This window comes from Bradysia coprophila, assembly GCF_014529535.1.
Source record: "Bradysia coprophila strain Holo2 chromosome X unlocalized genomic scaffold, BU_Bcop_v1 contig_128, whole genome shotgun sequence".
NCBI lineage: Eukaryota > Metazoa > Arthropoda > Insecta > Diptera > Sciaridae > Bradysia > Bradysia coprophila.
Window position 1 is genome coordinate 4296042 of NW_023503295.1, and position 21058 is coordinate 4317099.

Here is a 21058-nt window from a genome sequence, read left to right on the forward strand (position 1 = left end):
GAAAGAATCAAAGTGTATTTCGACCAGCTCCTAATTAACGGTTGAAAAGTAAAGTAAAGTAAATAATTGATTGGCACAGTGGTGCTTTTTTAGTTTCAGATACAACGTATCAAAATGTAAGTTCAACTTCTAGATTTTGTAAAAAATTTATTTTATAATTAAATATTTCCCGCCTTATATTTCCCAAAAGTATAATTTCAAATCGAAGTTGGCAAATTTTTTTAAATATTGACGTTCATGTTAATAACTGACACGACAAACAATTCATAACATCGTGTCAGTTACTAACATCAACTGCCAAATGAGAATGGTAGACAAACTAGTTGCAAATTTTACGAGCAACCTTTCATTTATCAATCACCTTGATCGGCCTCATCAGATCAAAGTTTTGAATTCTTGATGTGGCTGTCCTCTGCGTAATTTCGAATCAAACCCGCGTCAGATTATTTTTTTAACATTTTCATTTAATCTGCCACATGATAAGTACGAATTAAATGTACAACAATGGACGAATAAAGTGTACATCAACGTACGGATAAAACCCCCAAAAACGCGATAAGACCAATGGTTTACTCATCCGTAAATTGTACATACAAAACGTACTTTCTACGGGTTACTCGTAGAAATTGGGCGATTTTAATGAACATCCAAAATTTCATTTTTTTTAGTGCAATACACTTTAGTGCACCGAATTTGACACACACCAAATTTCTGTTTCCATATTTCGTCACGTCACTACCTTCATAGAAATGTCTTGGAATGTTGGAAAACATAGTGGCGACTGGGTTCATTTTCACTTCATATGATTTATATCATTCTTTTTTGTAGCATATTTCAGTCATTATTCACTGGGCGTGCTGTGTCCAAATGCTGAAAAAGACTACGTCACATCATAACTTTATATCTCTCGCTTTATTACTGAATTCATTATTCATTCGGAGTTTTAAATCAGTGCAGTGATAGGGGACGTCAATATTTTTTCTTTAATATTTAAATTATTGGCTGTGAAGTGAATTCAAATTAAAAATGTTTAGTTTTCTGAAGCGAGAAAAGGCCCAAGTCGAAGTGGTGGAGAATGTCGTCGGTGAATTGAAGAAAATTTATCGAAGTAAACTCTTACCACTGGAGGAACATTATCAGTTCCACGATTTCCATTCGCCGAAACTGGAGGATCCCGACTTCGATGCAAAGCCAATGATCTTACTTGTTGGACAATATTCAACAGGCAAAACAACATTCATTCGGTACTTGCTTGAGCGCGATTTTCCGGGTATTCGAATAGGCCCGGAGCCCACTACCGATAGATTTATTGCGGTAATGTATGACGAGAAAGAGGGCGTGATTCCGGGTAATGCATTAGTCGTCGATCCGAAAAAACAATTTCGACCGCTCTCTAAGTACGGAAATGCATTTTTAAACCGATTCCAATGTTCTTCGGTCGGTTCGCCAGTGCTACAGGCGATATCTATTGTTGATACACCTGGAATTTTGTCAGGTGAGAAGCAACGGATCGATCGCGGCTACGATTTCACCGGAGTGTTGGAATGGTTTGCCGAACGGGTGGACAGAATCATATTGCTGTTCGATGCACATAAACTAGACATATCCGACGAATTTCGACGATCTATTGAGGCTCTTAAAGGACATGATGACAAAATTAGAATTATTCTGAACAAAGCTGATATGATTGATCATCAGCAGTTGATGAGAGTTTACGGTGCTTTGATGTGGTCATTAGGTAAAGTGTTACAAACACCCGAAGTGGCTCGTGTTTACATTGGGTCATTTTGGGACCAACCGTTACGTTACGACGTCAATCGAAGGCTATTCGAAGACGAAGAACAGGACTTATTCAGAGATTTGCAATCGTTACCGCGTAACGCAGCCCTTAGGAAACTGAACGACTTAATAAAACGCGCCAGACTGGCCAAAGTTCATGCATACATCATATCCGAATTGCGCAAAGAAATGCCATCGGTATTCGGCAAGGACAGTAAAAAGAAGGAATTGATCAAAAATTTGGGTCAAATTTACGATCGCATTCAAAGGGAACATCAAATATCGCCGGGAGATTTCCCGGATGTTCGTAAAATGCAAGAACATCTGCAACATCAGGATTTCACCAAATTCCACTCATTGAAGCCGAATCTACTCGAAGTTGTAGATAGTATGTTAGCTATCGATATTGCCCGATTGATGGAAATGATTCCGCACGAAGAACAGAATTTGGTTGCCGAAAGTGCTGTTAAAGGTGAGTCATCTAATTTTATAAATATAAAATTCATTTGGATTGTTGACGCATACAAGGTCGACGGTATACATCATCGAAAAGCAATTCATTTGTTCAGTTCAGTAATTCATTCAGTTACCCATTTCATATTACCAATTTCAGAGACTAAAGTCAATACTTGTGATGTGTACGATGTGTATCACAAGTTTTCTTTTTTTTTCCTTTTTTCTTTTCAACACGTCTCAAGTCAATGCACATTACAATTTGATAAGAAAAATTCGATCGTATACCATTTTAAAACATAATGTGTACACTGTGTGCGCTGTTGTGTACACCGTAATAAGTTACCTTCCACTCTATGATTAAAATAAAAAAAATTCTGTTTGATTTCAAATGAAAAACAGACCTTAACGTAACCGTTAAAGGCAAAGCAGTTCGTCTGCTCTGAGATTAGTAGGCACTTTTATAGATATTGTGTAGCGTACACGACCTTATGGCCCGTAAGTTATATAGGTGTTCAGAAAATGGTTTTTGATATTTTCGAATCGTTAACAGACGACTTAAGAGTGATATCGCCAAATCTTCAGGTGATTTTTTTAACTTTGGGAACAAGCGGTCTCCGATTTTAATGAGTGATAGCTCGTTGGATTCGTCTTTCAATTCTAAGAAACACGTATCTTTTTCTAAAAAAAATTATTTTCTGTAAAAAGCGTTCAAAAGTGAGGACATGTCAGAGGGTACCGAAAACAGTTTTTCGACAATAACTCAAGAAAAAAATGATTTTAAATTGTTGTAATGTTGTACGAATGTCGGCCTTGGAAAGACCTACAGGTAGAGTATACGCACCGCTTGGTGCGAGTAGATCCACGAGAGTTACGACTAAAAATGTAGTGAATGTTCGGAGAGTCCGCCTTCTCTGCAGCTTCGGTGTTCCACGAAACTGAGTATGAGGTGTTGTAATTAGTTTTTCAATCGGACCACCAATATCACACCAACTTTTTTTCCAACACTTCTGTGGGCTTGTAGCACAATAGTACTGGGTTCATTTATATGTGGAACGATAGTGGGTGAGGCCAGCTACAACACCCCATACTCAGTTTCGTGGAACATCGAAGCTGCAGAGAAGGCGGACTCTCCGAACATTCACTACATTTTTAGTCGTAACTCTCGTGGATCTACTCGCACCAAGCGGTGCGTATACTCTATACCTGTAGGTCTTTCCAAGGCCGACATTCGTACAACATTACAACAATTTAAAATCATTTTTTTCTTGAGTTATTGTCGAAAAACTGTTTTCGGTACCCTCTGACATGTCCTCACTTTTGAACGCTTTTCACAGAAAACATTTTTTTTTAGAAAAAGTGAAAGATACGTGTGTCTTAGAATTGAAAGACGAATCCAACGAGCTATCACTCATTAAAATCGGATACCGCTTGTTCTCCAATCACCTGAAGATTTGGCGATATCACTCTTAACAGTGGAAACACTTTCAAAGATCCAAATCGAACAAGAAATATAGCAATTCAAATTGGAGCTTCGGGCTCTTTGTTCCGAAGAAGAAATCTTCACTGATTGAGTCTTGCTGTGTGACAATTCATGATGAGATCATCCATCCATAAAATTCGTGCCTCCTTGTGCTTTGTACGGTTGTGGAGTTTCGAAAATCTTAAGAAAAGGAGACCGGATTTACGGGGTCGTTAGTAATTGACGTTATTTCTATGAGTAGTGTGTCAGTAAAACATGTTATCGGAATATATGAGATGTTCTCTGTGATATTACAGTTGGAGTTGCACTTGCAAGTCACATCATCTATGTGTTCCATCTTATGAGGTAATATGTGTCGCTACATGCGATGTTAGATATCAGATATCATTGGATGTCAGATTTGTATTGGGTTCAAACTGTACACGAGTCAAAATTACATTCTTTCTAAAAATGGCTTCATATGCCGCACATCGAATGCTACTTTGTGGCAATTATACATTTACAAAAAGCTATAAACAATTTGTCCGAAAATTCCGAACCTTAAGCCTAAGTTGTTAATTAAAAGTCAATTAGAGACATAAGTAAATTTTTGATTAGTACGCTAAGCCCAGCCATTATGTTTGGAATACTCATACAACAATTCATTTTCTAACTGGGTCAACATTTTCAGCAAGACCACATCGGCGATAAACATTTCCATTAAATGGAATGCAATTTTATTTAAATAAGTAAATTGCAACCGGCAAAATGTGCAAATTAGAATATTCGACAAAAATGTGCATTTCGGTCTCTCTTTCTTTCGCTACATTTCTATTGTACCGATTGAACATAAGCAACAAAAGAAGCGAACCTTATTCATACAACACCTCACTGATATCATTTATGTTGGCAACCGAACGTAATGTAATGTCGACAGGGAAAATATTTTACTCTTATCTTTGCCGAATCGAGGTACGATATTTTGTAATCTTTTTTTTTCTTTCTTGACTCGTATTATGATGTACCTACGGTATGCATACGTATGTACGGTATGATGTTAATGATGATATAACTCAAATATAGGTAGGACATTGATGATAGATAATGAAAAATCGTGTTCTTATCGTAAATGAAAACGGGTAATATTTTAACTCGCTTTACAAGGTACATTTAAGCGATATTTTGGCTACGATAAAATTAGATGAGAAAAAATGATTGCAAAAATTTCTTCAATGATTCCAAATTGATCGTTCATTGTTCTTAAATCATAATAGGTTGGTGACCTGACCAATGTCATAAAATAATTTATGAATGGTTCACACGTTTCACCGCTATCTATGCAGCCCCTTTTAAGAAATTTTCAAAAAAAAAAATCTTTTCCATCGACGAGCTGTTTAGTTTAATGGCAAATTAATTTTACTGATGAGTCCTTCTGGTGGCGGGACATTTCCACACCGTCAATATCGTCAGGAACGATATTATCGTTTTTTTGGACGATACTATCGTCTAAAAAACGATACTATCGTCTAAAAAACGATAATATCGTTTTTAGACGATAGTATCGTCCAAAAAAACGATAATATCGTCTTTTTGGACGATAGTATCGTCTCAAAATCGATATTATCGTTTTTTAGACGATACTATCGTCCAAAAAGACGATATTATCGCCCAAAAAATTTTCATCCAGGACGATAATATCGTCTAAATTGAAAAATTCTAAAATATTGTCTGGACGATAGTATCGTTTTCTTGTCGATATTATCGTTCAAAAAACGATATTATCGTTTTCTGGACGATATTACCGTTCTAGAAAATCTAATGGATATTTTCGTTTTCTGTACGATAATATCGTTCAAAACGATAATATCGTCCTTGGCGATATTATCGTTTACTTAAACGATAATATCGTCCAGGACGATACTATCGTTTAAAAAAACGATAATATCGCCCAGGACGATATTATCGTTTAGTTTTGGGTGGTAATATTGTCCAGGACTCAATTTTACACAGAGGTGCAGCAAGAACCGAATTCTCTTCCAAAATATCGAAAAACAATTGTCAGAGGAAATCACCTACACATCAGTGTTTAAAAAAGGCGTTTAGTTCGTCCCTAAATAATTCAGCTTTTTACGAAATGAATACCAACTTTGATTGTACATAAAAAGCGTTTTAACACGCCGAGCGATCCGGCCCATTGCCCCGGAGCGAAGCGGAGGGCCGCAATGCGAGCCGGGCGCCGGAACGGTGTCGGAACTTAGGAGTTAATTTTTTTTTCTCGCATCGTGTCATAATTAGTCTGTGTCATTTTTCTATATGAAATTTAAATTTACGGAACCAAATGAACCAATTTTTAATATATATTTTCCGTCTATAAAAAGGTGTTTATCTACAAGATTTTGAGTTTCGTCTTCAACAACCATCCAGAACGATAATATCGCCCAGGACGATATTATCGTCTAGAATTTTTATTTTAAATAAATTAAAAACGATATTATCGTCCTGGACGATATTATCATCTCAAATTTAAAAAAATTAATTAATTAAAAACGATATTATCGTCCCAAAAATTATCGCCCAGGACGATAATATCGTCCAAAATAACGATAAATTTGTTAAGAAAAAGAAAATAACGATAATATCGTCCAGCGGATATTTTCATACAGGACGATATTATCGTCAAAAAAACGATATTATCGTTTTTTGAACGATAATATCGTTTTTTAGACGATAGTATCATCAAAAAACGATAGTATCGTCCAAAAAAACGATATTATCGTTTAAAAACGATATTATCGTTTAAAAACGATATTATCGTTTAAAAACGATATTATCGTTTTTTTAAACGATAATATCGTCAATAAAACGATAATATCATCCTGAAAATATTTTAAAATTTATAATTTTAGACGATATTATCGTCCTGGATGAAATTTTGTTGGACGATAATATCGTTTTTAAGACGATAGTATCGTCTAAAAAATGATACTATCGTTTTTTGGACGATACTATCGTCTAAAAAACGATACTATCGTCCAAAAAACGATACTACCGTTTTTTAGACGATACTATCGTCTAAAAAACGATAATATCGTTCCTGACGATATTGACCGTGTAGTTATGTCGCCTCATCAGTCCTTCTATATCATCACTTTCGGTGGATGTGCATAATAAAGCAGTTTTTTGTCACATCAAGTGGACAGGGTATAATACCGTACAATTTACGGATTGGGTGCACTTTCCTTGATAAACGACAATAACTGCTAAAAAGCTAAAAAACAAAACTCTCTCATAACGCGTGGCGGCCCCTTTTTGTTTTAAGATTATGTTTTCACATTCAAATAAAATTGATTGTCGAATGGTTTGGCACCGAAATTTCGTATAACAGAGGAATACAGACGAAGTATTGAAAATCTGTTTCTATCAAATTTTTCATTGTTTAATGCCTCATTGACGCTTAATCGCTTAACGAAGTTTTTATTAAATGCTTAATAATATTTAAAACATGGAAAAATTGGATCGAAACAGATTCTCAATGCTGAATCGTCCTGAATTCAGCAACAGAGGCGAAATTGGAAGAAATTTTGTAAAGGTGCATCGGCCATAACTCGATCGTCAGTATTACCAGTGCGGGTCTGGAATTAAAGCGGCTGTCTAGCTTAATTATATTTTTTCGAAGGGATGCGAAGGGATGGACACATTTGTAGTTTTTATAACAAAAATTCGGAATACCTTTTCTTGATATATGTCAGGGTTATGGGTTATTATATGGGGTAGCAAACAGTCGTAATACCTTTGTCGTTTAATTATTCAGAATCAATTAGTTTATTGTTGATGTTGATGTTGATGTTTCGATAGATTAATGAAGAATAGAATTCTTATAACAAGCGTGAGATTTTAATATTTAAAAAGGTAAAAGCCTATGTACAGTGCATGTACTAAATTCTTGATAGGAACTCAGAATTCGTCTAGAATTTGAAAATTGCGACAGAATTGTGAATTGTGAATTTTTGTGTTCCCCAGCAACATAACTTGTACAAAAAATACGTTGCTTAATACTTACACACACACACACACACACACACACTGTATCACCGGAAGTGATAAAAATGTTCCGAAATGGAAATTATCAAAACAAAGTCTGTTCGGAGGCAGTTATTATTAGAACGATGAGTATGAAAGTTTGTTCAGAATGTTCATAACAGTTCATTTCTCGAGTGATGATGAACTTCATCAGATGAAGGGAACTTTTAACGGTACAATCTTTTGCCATATTCGTTCTTCTGTCATAGTGATGATCGAAGGAACTTATAGAAAATGAGATCATATAATTCGAACGTTACCCAAGCGCACCCATATTTTGTGTCTTCTAGATTCTACCGCACGTTGGAATCGACTTCTTGCACGGGTTTTATCTTTCCAACTACAATCTCCAAATTTCCAAGAAAAACATCAATTCCCATTTTCTCAACTTTTCATCTATCTTTTGGTTTAGACCGTACTCAAATGAAGACCATTAAAGAGTCACCAATTCGCTTGTGTCTACACTGTTGTGTAAAAAAAAAAACTAAATCTATCCGTTAAGTTGCCTTTGTACCGTTCAAAGCTCCGCGTTTTTTCTTTGTTGTCCGTAAGGAATGACTATCGAAACTCTCGAAATTTTGCACACATTTTTAAAATATAAAAAATCATTTACAGGTGGTGCATTTGAGGGAGTCGTGGACGACGTTATATCACCATTTGGATATAAACGCGGTGAAGGTATCGACGCTGGATTCGGCGAACATGACTGGATCTGTGACAGAGATCGTGCAAAGACGGACCCGCTATTCGAGTCATTAAATCCTGTCGACGGGAAAATAACTGGAGCAGGTAAATTCATTGAAATGTTACCATTTTCAACTATTTCGATTTATTTCCACAAAACAAAAATTAATTTTCCCAAATAGCCGCCAAATCCGAACTAATCAAATCCAAATTACCGAACTCGGTGTTGAGCAAAATTTGGAAACTATCCGATGTTGATGCTGACGGATTTTTGGATGCCGAAGAGTTTGCCTTAGCAATGCATTTAATAAACGTTAAATTGGACGGAAATGAATTGCCGAATGTATTACCAGAACATTTGATTCCGCCATCGAAACGAGGTTAAGTTAAAGAAGGAAAACTTGTAGTAAACAAATATGTAATACGAAGACATTGGGCAACTACAAAATTATACACTCAAATAACAGAAAAATTCAGAATGGGAATTTCGTACAACCACTGCTGCGTAGATAAGTATTTTTTATATGCAAATTTTACATGAAAATGGAAATTTTTTAAATTTCAAATTTATGGTTAGTCTTTAGTAAAAACGATTCGTTGGAAATTTATACAAGAAAGGGTGGAAGAGAGAAAAAATTACAAATTTTGATGATTAGAAAATTACCGGAAGTTTTGTTGTTTACAAAATTTAATTTAAAAAAACAAAAACAAAACGAAAAATTAGAAAAAGGAACTTAGGATGTTACTACAACTTCAACCGTACGAAGACACACAATAAAAGAGCCTTATATTTTGCGCGTTTTGCGTTTCTTTTTCTTTACATAAATGTCATGTGCATCATAATGTGCTATAAAGCCTAAACAATTTATAGTGTTGATTAAATGATTAATAAAAAAAAATATCGAAATTTAATATTTGAACTCCTCTTTTTGTGTACAAGATAAAAAGCGGGACGAAAATAATGTATAATTGTGCACCCGTGTTGCACAAAGTCTTTGTAGCACACTTGGAAAATTAAGACGTGCGCTACGAAAATTCAACTTGTCTGCAACGAGATGCACATTTGTGAAGATGCCGTATATCAATGAGACGAACATAAAACAATTTTTTATTTTATACAAAGAATGAAGAAAAGAAAAACAAAGAAATGATAAAGACGTGATGCTGATACTGGGTATCATTTCCACCTGTTTATCATTTCTCTGTTAAATTCGATGAAGAACTTTCATTGATCTGATCAATGATCATGTCTTGTTCTTATTGTTTTAATTCCGACAGTTCGCTTGACTTTATCTGCTATTAAGGCCCGTCATTGGGAAATGACAGGACAGTTTCCCGAAAATGTATGGAAAATTTTATCACAAAAATTCACACCGAAAAGATTCAAAGAAACTCACCCATGATGCTTTCCATTGTATTCGTGCACCGTCTCTTTATGTCCCCAAGGCATATTTAAATACTAAAACACTTTTTACTCGATGCAAAAACAAAATTTATTTTTTGTTTTGTCGCGACAAAAACACAGAAAATATTTCGACACAACTGTGACACTCCGCTATTATAAGGACTAGAATGAATGTTTGCTGCGTTCACTTCGGCGGTAAAATATTTTCATTCAAAAAAGTGCCCGACACTTCAACGATGGTAGACATTTATTAAAATTGTAACCTCTCCCTCTTCTTTAGTAAGCTAACAAGACTTCGCTGAGTCTAATTATGCCACCTCTTTGAACAAAAATATCGGCTGAGGTCGAATAATTCTCCGCTGAGCTTTAACAAACCTCCGCTGAGCTCTAATAATTCTCCGCTGAGCTTTGACAAACCTCCGCTGAGCTCTAATAATTCTCCGCTAGGCTTCAGTACGAGTCCGTCAGACCTTAGCACGTTGTAGTAAGGCAATAAAGCTAAGCGAACACTCAATAAGCATCAGCGGATACCTAATAATTGTTGCTATGATTTAATAAGACTCCACTTAGCTTTGGCAGATCTCCGCTGAGTGTCCGATTCGCTCCATTAAGCCCTCCTGCAACTTGCTTAGGCCCAACGGACACTTCCTGAAGCCTAGCGGAGAATTATTAGAGCTCAGCGGAGGTTTGTTAAAGCTCAGCGAAGAATTATTAGAGCTTAAGCGGAGAATTATTCGACCTCAGCCGATATTTTTATTCAAAGAGGTGGCATAATTAGACTTCGCGAAGTCTTCTTAGCTTACTAAAGAGGAACGAACATTTATTTACGTTCAGCGCAGTCTTACGAGAGGCTAAATTTTTAATAAATGCTCTCCCATCGTTGAGAGAATGTCCGCTGAGCTCTCGTAAAGCTTTAAAAAATGGTCGATGAGCATTATTGAATGTATACGCTACCCTTTGTCAACTGTTTGATGATTGTTTTTAAACGTCCGACACTTTTTTGAATGAAAATATTTTACCGCCGAAGTGAACACAGCAAACATTAATTCTAGTACTTATAGTAGCGGAGTGTCACAGTTGTGTCGAAATATTTTCTGTGTTTTTGTCGCGACAAAACAAAAAAAAACTTTTTGTTTTTGCATCGAGTAAAAAGTGTTTTAGTGTTTAAATATGCCTTGGGGACATAAAGAGACGGTGCACGAATACAATGGAAAGCATCATGGGTGAGTTTCTTTGAATCTTTTCGGTGAATTTTTGTGATAAAGTTTTCCATACATTTTCGGGAAACTGTCCTGTCATTTCCCAATGACGGGCCTTAAGATTCGGAATCTGTCGAATTGTGTTACGGCATGGCATAAAAAAAATTATTTTCAATTTCAGTTAACTATTTAATTGTAAGTAAATAAAGTTTTCAACAAAAGAATGCAAATCATTTCAAATTATTTACCTAATGAAGCATTATAATATTATTAACTGTCACACGTCACATTATTACGAAAATGGAAGTTTTACTTTGAAACAAATTTTTTTTTATATTTTAAGATTTTTAACACTAAATTATTTATGAGAAATGATAAAAAAAAAATTACGAAGATAAAATCTACAAAAAAAAGAAGAAGAGAAGAAAATGCCACGTCGAAAATGTAAATAATTTATTTATAAAGAGAAAAGAGAAAATTGTTCAAAGAGAGTGCGAGAGACATATGGAGTTTTTATTCTTTGAAACAATTATATCGTCACTTTATGAATGTCTCTGTGTAATAATTATTGTGTTTAAATGCAAATATCTTTATGAAAATTACAAAAAAAAATGAAAATTAATATTTTTTTCTCTGCAAAGAATAAAAATTTAATTCTGTAAATTAATGATTTTTTGATACAATGGAATCGATTTTAGTCTAAGGCTCGGAACGGGTCGGGTTCGGTCAGACCGGAACCCGAACCTGATCTTGACCCGAACCGGAACTAAGACTTCGGGTTCAACCCGAACTTGACCCGAACCTAAATTTTCGATTTCGGGTTTCAACCGAACCCGACCCGAACCCGAAGTTATTCAACCCGTACTTGACCCGAACCCGAATTTCCATTTCGGGTTTGACCCGAACCTGACCTGAACCATCAGGTCCGGTTCGGGTTAACCCGAAATTTTTGGCATTTTTTAGTGTAAAATTTTCGGGTCACCCGAACCGGACCTGATCTACTTGAAAATTTCGGGTTCAGATCAGGTTCGGGTCAAACCCGAAATGGAAATTCGGGTTCGGGTCAAGTACGGGTTGAATAACTTCGTGTTCGGGTCGGGTTCGGTTGGAACCCGAAATCGAAAATTTAGGTTCGGGTCAAGTTCGGGTCAAGTTCGGGTTGAACCCGAAGTCTTAGTTCCGGTTCGGGTCATAATCTGAACTGATCAGGTCAACCCGAACCCGTTTCGAGCCTTATTAGTCTTCTACGTGGGCCATTCTTACGGCGAAGGAAATCCTGCGGACAACAGGGCAACAGGGAAGGTACTTTTTATTAGGAATGTTTCCCAATGTTTTGCAAGTAGATCAATTCTGTATACTGTGGGAGAGGTAGCCAAAGTATATCAACACCGAAGGTAACGCAAACCTTCAGCGGATCACAAAAAATACGGAACCCAACTTTCGGGCGAATTTGTGTGCGGCGTTATATTTGGATACACCAAAGTGCTAACGATTTGAATAGAGTTGATGAAATGTGGGTGGTGATTATAATGGTATGAATGATGAAATAGTTATTTTCCTAACGCATGCTAAAATGCTTTTTTTTAGCGAATAGGAATAGAATTCGCTAAAAAATCCTTTTAGCATAAGTTAGGAGCACAGTTTTTCCTAAACGACGTGGGGGTGAGAAACAGTTAGGAAAAAAGTATGCGAAAATTCTACTGAAGCTGTAGGTGACACAATGAAATGATATTACACTGCACTTGAATGGACCCTAGAATTTGGTTTTTTTCATAAAATCATCGCAGCAACGATAATCATCACAAGAGGTCAACTCCCCAACAGTACCATAGTGGATGTGCATAGTACAGGGCCTACTTTTTAGAAACTTTTAGAGAAAATCGAGAAATTCAAGAAACTTTGAGAAATTCAAGAAACTTCGAGAAATTCAAGAAATTTCGAGAAATATTTCTCGAATTTCTCAAAGTTTCTTGAATTTCTCGAATTCGAGAAATTTCAAGAAATTCCAGAAAATTCAAGAAATTCAGGAAACTTCGAGAATGTCAAGAAATTTCGAGAAACTAATTTCTCGAGTTTCTTGAAGTTTCTCGAATTTCTCGAATTCGAGAAATTTTAAGAAATTCGAGAAAATTCGAGAAATTTCAAGAAATTCAAGAAATTAGTTTCCAAAAAGTAGGCCCTGGCATAGTACCATAGCGAAAAACTGAAAAAATGTTCCAACGGATGTGGAAGTGGACTTATGGACCAGCACTCGGCGAATTTGGTACCATTTGATCGGTAATGACTCCTGCTACACGATAAACGTTTAAAATGGGAAAAATCTGGTACTCCCCCCCCCATACTAAACGAAAAACTGAAAAAAATGTTCCAACGGATGTATCCTATGCAGACTGTTGGATACTGTTGACCTTTTCGTCGTCGAAAGCTGATTTTACTCGTGGGGCGTCAGAGCCCTCTCTGTTCGACGGTAAATGATCCAGCTAAAATATGACAAATTTTCGAACCGGTGTTTCAGATGAAAATTCGGCTCTAAGCTGATGATGATATTACCAGACTGTGCATGTAAAGCATATATGTTTTATAGACGCTTCAACTACCTTAAATTAAAAATTTAGATCCAAAATTCGTACATTCAGTGTCAGTTCCACTTAAAATTCTTATTTAATTGACATTGCGACGACGATATATCACATCAAGTCAAATAACTCCGTCTAAAATGTGCTTCGTATTATACATTCCTTGTGTAATTTCTAATTAGAGACAAGCAAATAAATCATCATCCAAACCATTAAAAACCATCACCTACTTGAGAAGAAAAGTGTCTATCAATTTTGCCACAATTGTTTTGGATCCGGCCGGAATTCCTCAATAAACATTTCGTAAGCAAAACACAAAGCGTTGCTAGATTTTGCGTTATTTCTTGTTAAAATTCAAATTGCAGCTCTATTCTCTATTGGCATTACATAATAAAAATAATGAGATGAACACTATTTAGATGTGACGCGCTAAAAAAGCCACACACATCCATTTTATATATTGATAGTGGCACGATAATAATGTGATGCTGACCTTATATACATGATAAACATCGAAGCGACATTAACTTCACCAATTTGTATCGGTTTTTATGAGGTAATTATAAGTAAGGTGTAAAAGCGTATTTTATATTTCATTGATCTTCGTGTTGATTGAAATGAACAGCAAGAACATCCCATTAAACTATTGAATGCACATAGTACATCGACTGATGTACAACATTTATATATAGTCTGTCTATGTAGCGGCTAACCTTCTTTTTTTTCGCTAGTTATTTGGTCGTGTGTCACACATCATTGTGATGATGATTTCATCATTATTTATGATGCATTCGGATTAGATGAATTGGATATCCGGTACTAAAAAATCTTATTTGTTTTGAAACTGACCTAGCAAGAAACAGTAACTGATCAGGTGCATTGACTTTCTCGATGTACGGTAAACGGTATCGTTTTATTGCAAGTCTAATACATCAGGAAGTGCAAGGAGAAATTTCCTGATAGCTTTCCGGAGTCTAGTTGTGTCTTGACAGAGGAAAAGTCTTCATTTGGTAGGGTTCTTTGTGAGAGCTGCGGTTTCATTGCGAAGAATAGCCATGGGCTTAGTGTTCATATGAGGAAGCATAGAAATGATTTTAGAAGTGTTGGTGGTGTGGCTTTTGGGAATAGGAATGATAGTAGTGAGAGTAGGAATGTATTTCCGGTTTTAGAGGGTGATTCAGACATTTTGAACGATTTTGGTTGGCTTCTTAATAGATGCCGACTTACGGTTCCTTTGACTAGGATTATTCAAAAGTCTGTAAGGACGGTTGTTTGTCAGGAGCTTACTAGGGAAATCGAGCTTTTGATAGAGAAAGATGATTTAGGCTCTTGGATGAGGGTACTTGCTTTTCCCTATGTTGTGTTGAGTAATAAGTCGAAAGGAAAGGATGGAGTTAATGTGATTAGGTCTAACTTGAGTTTTTTCAGGGGTTGCACTGATGTAAACGGTGCCTTGTCTGAGGTTTTGCGTGAGAAGGGTGTTCCTTTTAATGTAGAGAAGTCAGTTGACAGGAATAGTGTAGCGATTAAGACTGCTACGAGGAAGATTAGTGAAGGCGATATTAGGGGTGCGGAAGTAATAGCGCCTCAAAATTTTGAGACTGTTACTAAATTGAGAGCAAAGCACCCGGATGATAATGGTGAGGTTTTTGAGGAGATAAAGCTTGAGAGTAGTTTGCCGTTGACTGAAGTTGAAGATGTTATTAGGGCCATTAGGAGTTTTCCTATGAGTTCTTCTGGAGGGATTGGTGGGTTACGTCCTAAACACTTAAAAGATCTTATATCTTTTACTTGTGGTGATTCAGCAAATCGATTGTTGAGAGCGATTGCTGCATTTGTGGATGTTATTAAGGGTGGTAAAGTGCAGAGTGAAGTTGCGAAGATCCTTTTTGGTGCTTCTTTGACTGCTCTTTTGAAGGGAGAGTGATGTGAGGCCAATAGCAGTTGGGGTTGTTTGGAGACGCTTAGCATCGAAAATTGCTTGTAGTAATATTAGGGAAAAGTTAGTTGAAAAGTTGAAGCCGGTTCAGTGGGGTTTCGGCATTGAGGGTGGTGCTGAAGCGGTTCATGCTGTACGTAAATTTTGTATGGCTGATCATGCTGAACCGATGGTGCTGGTTAAGTTTGACTTTAGGAATGCGTTTAATATGCTGTTTAGGAAGTTCATGCTAGGTGAAGTGAAGGACATTTGTCCGGAGTTGTTGCCTTTGTTGCAGCAGGCGTATAGGCTTCCTTCGAATCTTTATTTTACTGATGAACCACTTTTTTCTAAAAGAGGGTATTAGCAGGGTGATCCTTTAGCTCCTCCTGGTTTTTGTATTGGTATTATGAGAATGACTCATTCTCTCGGGTCTAGGTTAAATGTCACGTATGGTTGATTTCAGTAGTGCTTTTGATTCAGTAAAACAAAAATATGTGTCGCTTGGCCGATAGGTGTCGCGTAAATACAATAGATCGACATGAAATTTTTTGTCTAAAAGGTTTTCGAGGTCGATGCTTCCAAATTAAAACATTTGGAATAAAAACCTGTGAACCGCCGCAAATTACAAAAAAGTTTTTTTTTGTGTTGTTTTTCTCAGTTTTATCAAAAATGGTACATAGAACTTTCGTGCAATTTCCATCGTTGATAGCAACTGCAAACACATATAGTCGAGGGGCCATAGAACAACCCGTGTCCATGAAAGGTGCAGAGAATGTGTTGATTGATTCTGGTCCGGTTTGTACCCAGATTATGGAAAGTTCGGGTGCCAAGCTGAGAGTTTAGCTACTGCGTCAATATTAGGCGAGCGAGAGGAAATTTGAGCTTCAAATTATTATTTTTTCGATAATTATGAGAATTTTTTCAAGACATATATGGGCCACTCTGTATTCATAAGTGGTAAAACACTTAATTTGTTCAGAATTTCACCATGAGCAAACTCGCAGCGATTATGATCTCTATGATACAAAAAGTTCATGAAGAAATTTCGAAGAAGCGTATGAAATTGCACTTTTTTACAAATTTTCACTTTTGACCGATCCCTGTAATTTCTACAGAATTTTCGTCTACGGAGTTAAGATGCACAATTTAATATCCTATAATATTGCCGAAGAATTTTTTTTTTATCTGTCGAACTTCATGTCCAAAAACACCGAAAACTGAAGAAAAACAGAATTTGGTGTTAGGGAATCTCGCGCCGCGTCATTCACAATAACTCACAAAGTGACATCTTCTTTATACAAAATGTGTCAAAGTGTAAATTATTGTGAATGACGCGGTGCGAGATTCCTAGCAACCCAGAATTTGTGCCAAAAACTACATGATTACTCGAAAACCGCCGGGAGTTCAGCTTGGCACCCGAACTTTCCATAATCTGGGTACTAAGCCGGACCAGAATCAATCAACACATTCTCTGCACTTGATTTATTTGCGAAATGTATAACCTTTAATTCTACAGCCGCGTGGCCTGAATGACGCTCACTTCGAGACCTATCTATCACGATCCACTGAACCGATTGTTATAAATCCTGATTGGTGGAGTCAATATCTTTCTTTTGCTGTCGTTAGCAATGCTCTTTAGTCCATATTTCACAAGATTCGCACGAAAAACCGTTGGCAGACCCCCAAAATTAGTCAAATTTGACGTCTACCTGACCAATTTTTCGCATATTTTAAATTTTACTTACAATTTCGATTTCTATTCATAAAATGAATTTTTGTATTTTTCCGTATTCGTTTATTGTTTCGTATAATAATAATTAATTTACAAATAAAATATTTCGCTCAAATCTCTCGTGGGTGGGATTGTTCCCAAAATTGAAACTACATTTCCTTTCTGAATGGCGATGCTGACTCTTTGAATTAAATACGATGTAGCTCGTTTTTCACCAGTAGCATCAGTAATTTTACTTCCAATACTTTTTATCAAATCCATTCCAAGCTTTCCTATGACCCCTGATGTTTCAGTAGCAATAGGAATGAAAATGAAATGATGGGCCAAATCCGAATAATGACTGATTTTTTTCCTCTCGGCTTGTTTCGCTACATAGCCGACATGATTGGATGATCAATTCAGATACGAAGGCGCAAAAGTGTCCCTGCATGTAAAATCCCACAGCTTTGACCTCCCTCTCGCCCATGGGATTAGAGTCATTCCGTCTGGAAGTTTTCCATCTGGCCGAGAACACCCAGGTGGTTCGAGAATAGCCGGCACTTGACCTGATTTCAATGCACGTTGGAAAATACCGTTTGCATTTGCATGTCGTGAATTCGTGCCTTTAGCCTTAGCACACGATAAACCATGATGTCCGTATTTGTCAACTTTTTCTCCACAAATGCATACATGAGGTTGAACGATTGGTAAGCCGAGACGTAGTGATAGTGCCACTCGGAATTCATCATTGGATAGAAATGTCCCAAGTTGTGGCGATGGTAGTGCATGCAACCAAGCACCTGTTTCACGTGCAGAGTTTGCTTTAAATCGTGCCTTATCCCACGTTTTTTCCAAAGATCCACTCAGAAATTCGATTTTTCGCTCTATGTCAGTAGACTCCCAAACTTGTTGAATGTTTCTTAGATCTTTTTCAGGCAGCTCACCAAAATTTTCGCACCAAAACTTTTCTGCTTCCAACAATGCTGGATCAAGCTGTCGGTAAGGTTCAGATAACAGCTGGTCCACCAAATCGGAAACTTCATGTATGGATGACAAAAAGCAAGGCAAAGCGATCTCTGTTGCATGTCTGATTCCGATTCCTCCATACTTAATTGGCAAAGAAGATTCGGACCATGAACGAATTGACAGTTGAATGTTTAAAATCGATTCTAATGATTCCTTGAGTACGGCATCGTATCGTTCTAGGCCATGGGTGTGTTTCCACATCGGATTGCCTCGGAGAAAGAAGATCAAACGTGGAGTTGAAATGGAAATCTTCAGCAAATAGAACGCACTGTGAAAATTGATCTTTTTTAATTTTTCCGTCAGACGTTTCAAGTCATCAATCTTTCGTTCCAAACATAAAACCGCAGATTCGTCGGTGAGTAATTTATTTGCACAGAAAATAGTCATCAGCCATTCTACGGGCGAGTAACCAGATTTCAGCCTACTTCTCCATCATGTTCTATTTCGTTATTAGACTCGTAATAATTAGCAGGAGGCTCAAGGTACAAATTAAATGGAAGAGCCTTGTGGTTCTTCAATAAAGTTGTACAATTTCATACTCCATTCCCAAGAGGTAAACATCTTAAAGATAGTCGACATCAAAGCACCTAGCAGGGTAATAGAGGATTTTACACGTCAAATAGAGTAGTTTTTTGATACCAATATTACCATTAGCAGCCTTAATGGTAATTTTGCAATGACATTATGAAAAAAAGGTATGGAAATATTCGCATACTTCGATTATAGTACTACTTTATTTTTTTCTATTACCCTGCTAGGTGCTTTGCCGACATTCAAATCGAATTTACAAGTTCCTTCTCTTTCGTCTTTTCGGTAATTTTAATAACAGAATTGGGTTCGGAATTTATACATTTTGAGGAAGTGGCGGAATAGTTAAACTAACGACTAAACGTTGACTAGATCAGTTCGCATTCACCTCCAATCAGTTCAATGAGGCGATCCCTTATCTTCTGGATACAAGAAATATATTGGAACCTTCTGCCCGTCGGCCATGTGAACAATCTCCGTGTGTTTGATTAAAGCTATTGCTGCTAAACCATAAAACAGTAGAGGAATCCCTAAGAAAACACCCAAAATAATCGTATAAATGACCAATCATTCTAGCTAACTAATTTACCCAAATTTATCACTTTCATGACTCTGAAAAAATTGTCATCCAAACTAAGGTCTTGATAAGGTCGCTTGCTGCAGTGATATTTCATGTATGGATAACATCCTGTTCGCAGAATATGATAATTATTTCCACTATCTAGAGTCCAGTTAAAATGTGATTTACCCCATTGATCGTTGGATACATCTTTTTGCTAAAAATTTATTTTGACTTCACTTATTTCCCGCAAGAACAATTTAACGAAGAAGTGTTTCTACCTTAATAAAGTAAGACGTCCAGGGCGGTTCATTACATTGTTTCAAATAAGTTGTTAGAACATCCGACGCTCGAGGTTTTATCAGTCGCATTGAAAATGTAAGTCGATAAGGGTTAAAAGTTCAATAAACAAACAAGAAGTTTAACTGTCAACACAATGTTGACATAAACAGGGTGATTCAATGTCTGTAGGGCGCAGAGGGATTGTTCTGTTTTCTCGTTGTATACAGTGTTTAATGCTTAGTTTCCTCTTACCAAAAAAAGTACTCCGTGTGAGAGACAAAATTGAATTTTTTCAATTTTTCTTTGTTTATTTGACAGTTTGCTCTCTCACGGCGCTCTAACGGCTTTCTCACGGCGCTCTAACGGCTTTCTCACGGCGCTCTAACGGCTTTCTCACGGCGTACTTTTTTTTAAGTGGAATGGGCACTTAAGCAGAGAGTTTTTTTTGACTAATTAAGTGTAAGTGATCTCGGGGTATAGCTGTCAAAACAGGAGGCAAAATTTGAATTTGTTTTGTATTTTGCAAACAAAATTAAATTAAAATTTGGGAAAGACAAATTCAACCGATTGAAAGATTATAGTTTACTATTCAATTGTTTTGAAGTCAAACACACTACATCTACATGCAATTAAAACGAAGAAAACTCAAAATTGTTTTCACATGAAAATATACTGCCACGCAAATTCAAATTTTTAGCTCACTTTATTGTGACAGTTATACCCCGAGATCAGTTATATTCCCTCTACTTAAACACCGTATAGTAGTAATTCGTAATCATTCACATAAACCAACCAAAATTACCAATTTATCACATGAAAATAATTAGGAAGGATTCGCAATGAATAAATGGCCCGAGGCTAAGGGACTTACTGTAGAAGCGTTGCAGCTAGCTATTTTTGTCTCTTAAAATTTATCCTCACGAACTGTGTATGTATATAGACGTTTTCCCTGTCGTACAATTCAAGCCGTAAGTGCGGTCGAAATTCAAAATGTAAAGTGCGGAGGTCTTTCTAACGTAGCGTCATTTTCAAACAATGAAGCGCGTTGAAATGTATTTTTCGGTTCACTTTTTCATCAAATCGTTCACTTAAAATTGAAATTTTAGGCACATTTACGGCGTGAATTCCGATTTACTGGTCAAAGGGGACAAATGTTTGAGAAACGAAATAGAAACACTGCACTGACTTCTAACCTGAGAATTGTATCCAATAATAGCCTTGTAGTGATAAGTGAAATTGTACACATAAAACGAAATAGGGTTTTAGAGTCAGTGAAAGATGATCAACGATGACGCAGTCTAACTTCCAAAAAAAGAACGAAGAAAATTTTTGAGACGCGGCAACTATATATAGGCGAGAACTTAAGTTTCTTTCCTTTGGCCTGTATCACCAC

At 36.6% G+C, this 21058-nt stretch overlaps 2 protein-coding genes and 1 long non-coding RNA gene across 3 annotated transcripts; 2 read left to right on the top strand and 1 right to left on the bottom strand.

Annotated features, from left to right (window-relative positions):
* The first annotated feature begins 826 nt into the window (after positions 1-826).
* On the top strand, positions 827-9339 carry LOC119067762 (EH domain-containing protein 3). Its single transcript, XM_037170894.1, has 3 exons — positions 827-2251; positions 8390-8563; positions 8641-9339. Exons 1-3 carry the CDS (start codon positions 1027-1029, stop codon positions 8841-8843), a joined length of 1602 nt encoding a protein of 533 aa, XP_037026789.1. The 5' UTR covers positions 827-1026; the 3' UTR covers positions 8844-9339.
* Positions 9340-11889: 2550 nt separating this feature from the next.
* Positions 11890-12139, top strand: LOC119067775. The gene is made up of 2 exons (XR_005086034.1): positions 11890-11955; positions 11986-12139. It is a non-coding gene; the product is annotated as an uncharacterized LOC119067775 (long non-coding RNA).
* Positions 12140-19094: 6955 nt separating this feature from the next.
* Positions 19095-19821, bottom strand: LOC119067769 (uncharacterized protein C15orf61 homolog). The gene is made up of 3 exons (XM_037170913.1): positions 19665-19821; positions 19414-19600; positions 19095-19354 (listed from the first exon to the last, which is right to left on the bottom strand). The coding sequence occupies exons 1-3, from the start codon at positions 19752-19754 to the stop codon at positions 19224-19226; spliced, it is 408 nt and encodes a 135-aa protein (XP_037026808.1). The 5' UTR covers positions 19755-19821; the 3' UTR covers positions 19095-19223.
* Positions 19822-21058: the final 1237 nt, after the last annotated feature.

What these genes read in the sequence shown, in the direction of transcription:
- LOC119067762 (XM_037170894.1), top strand. Translation starts at nt 1,027, where the DNA reads ATGTTTAGTTTTCTGAAGCGAGAAAAGGCCCAAGTCGAAGTGGTGGAG. An exon ending in TGCCGAAAGTGCTGTTAAAG is followed by an intron (nt 2,252 to 8,389) that starts GTGAGTCATCTA and finishes AATCATTTACAG; the next exon opens with GTGGTGCATTTGAGGGAGTC. An exon ending in CGGGAAAATAACTGGAGCAG is followed by an intron (nt 8,564 to 8,640) that starts GTAAATTCATTG and finishes TTTCCCAAATAG; the next exon opens with CCGCCAAATCCGAACTAATC.
- LOC119067769 (XM_037170913.1), bottom strand. Translation starts at nt 19,754, where the DNA reads ATGCGACTGATAAAACCTCGAGCGTCGGATGTTCTAACAACTTATTTG. An exon ending in GGACGTCTTACTTTATTAAG is followed by an intron (nt 19,601 to 19,664) that starts GTAGAAACACTT and finishes ATAAATTTTTAG; the next exon opens with CAAAAAGATGTATCCAACGA. An exon ending in CATGAAAGTGATAAATTTGG is followed by an intron (nt 19,355 to 19,413) that starts GTAAATTAGTTA and finishes GTGTTTTCTTAG; the next exon opens with GGATTCCTCTACTGTTTTAT.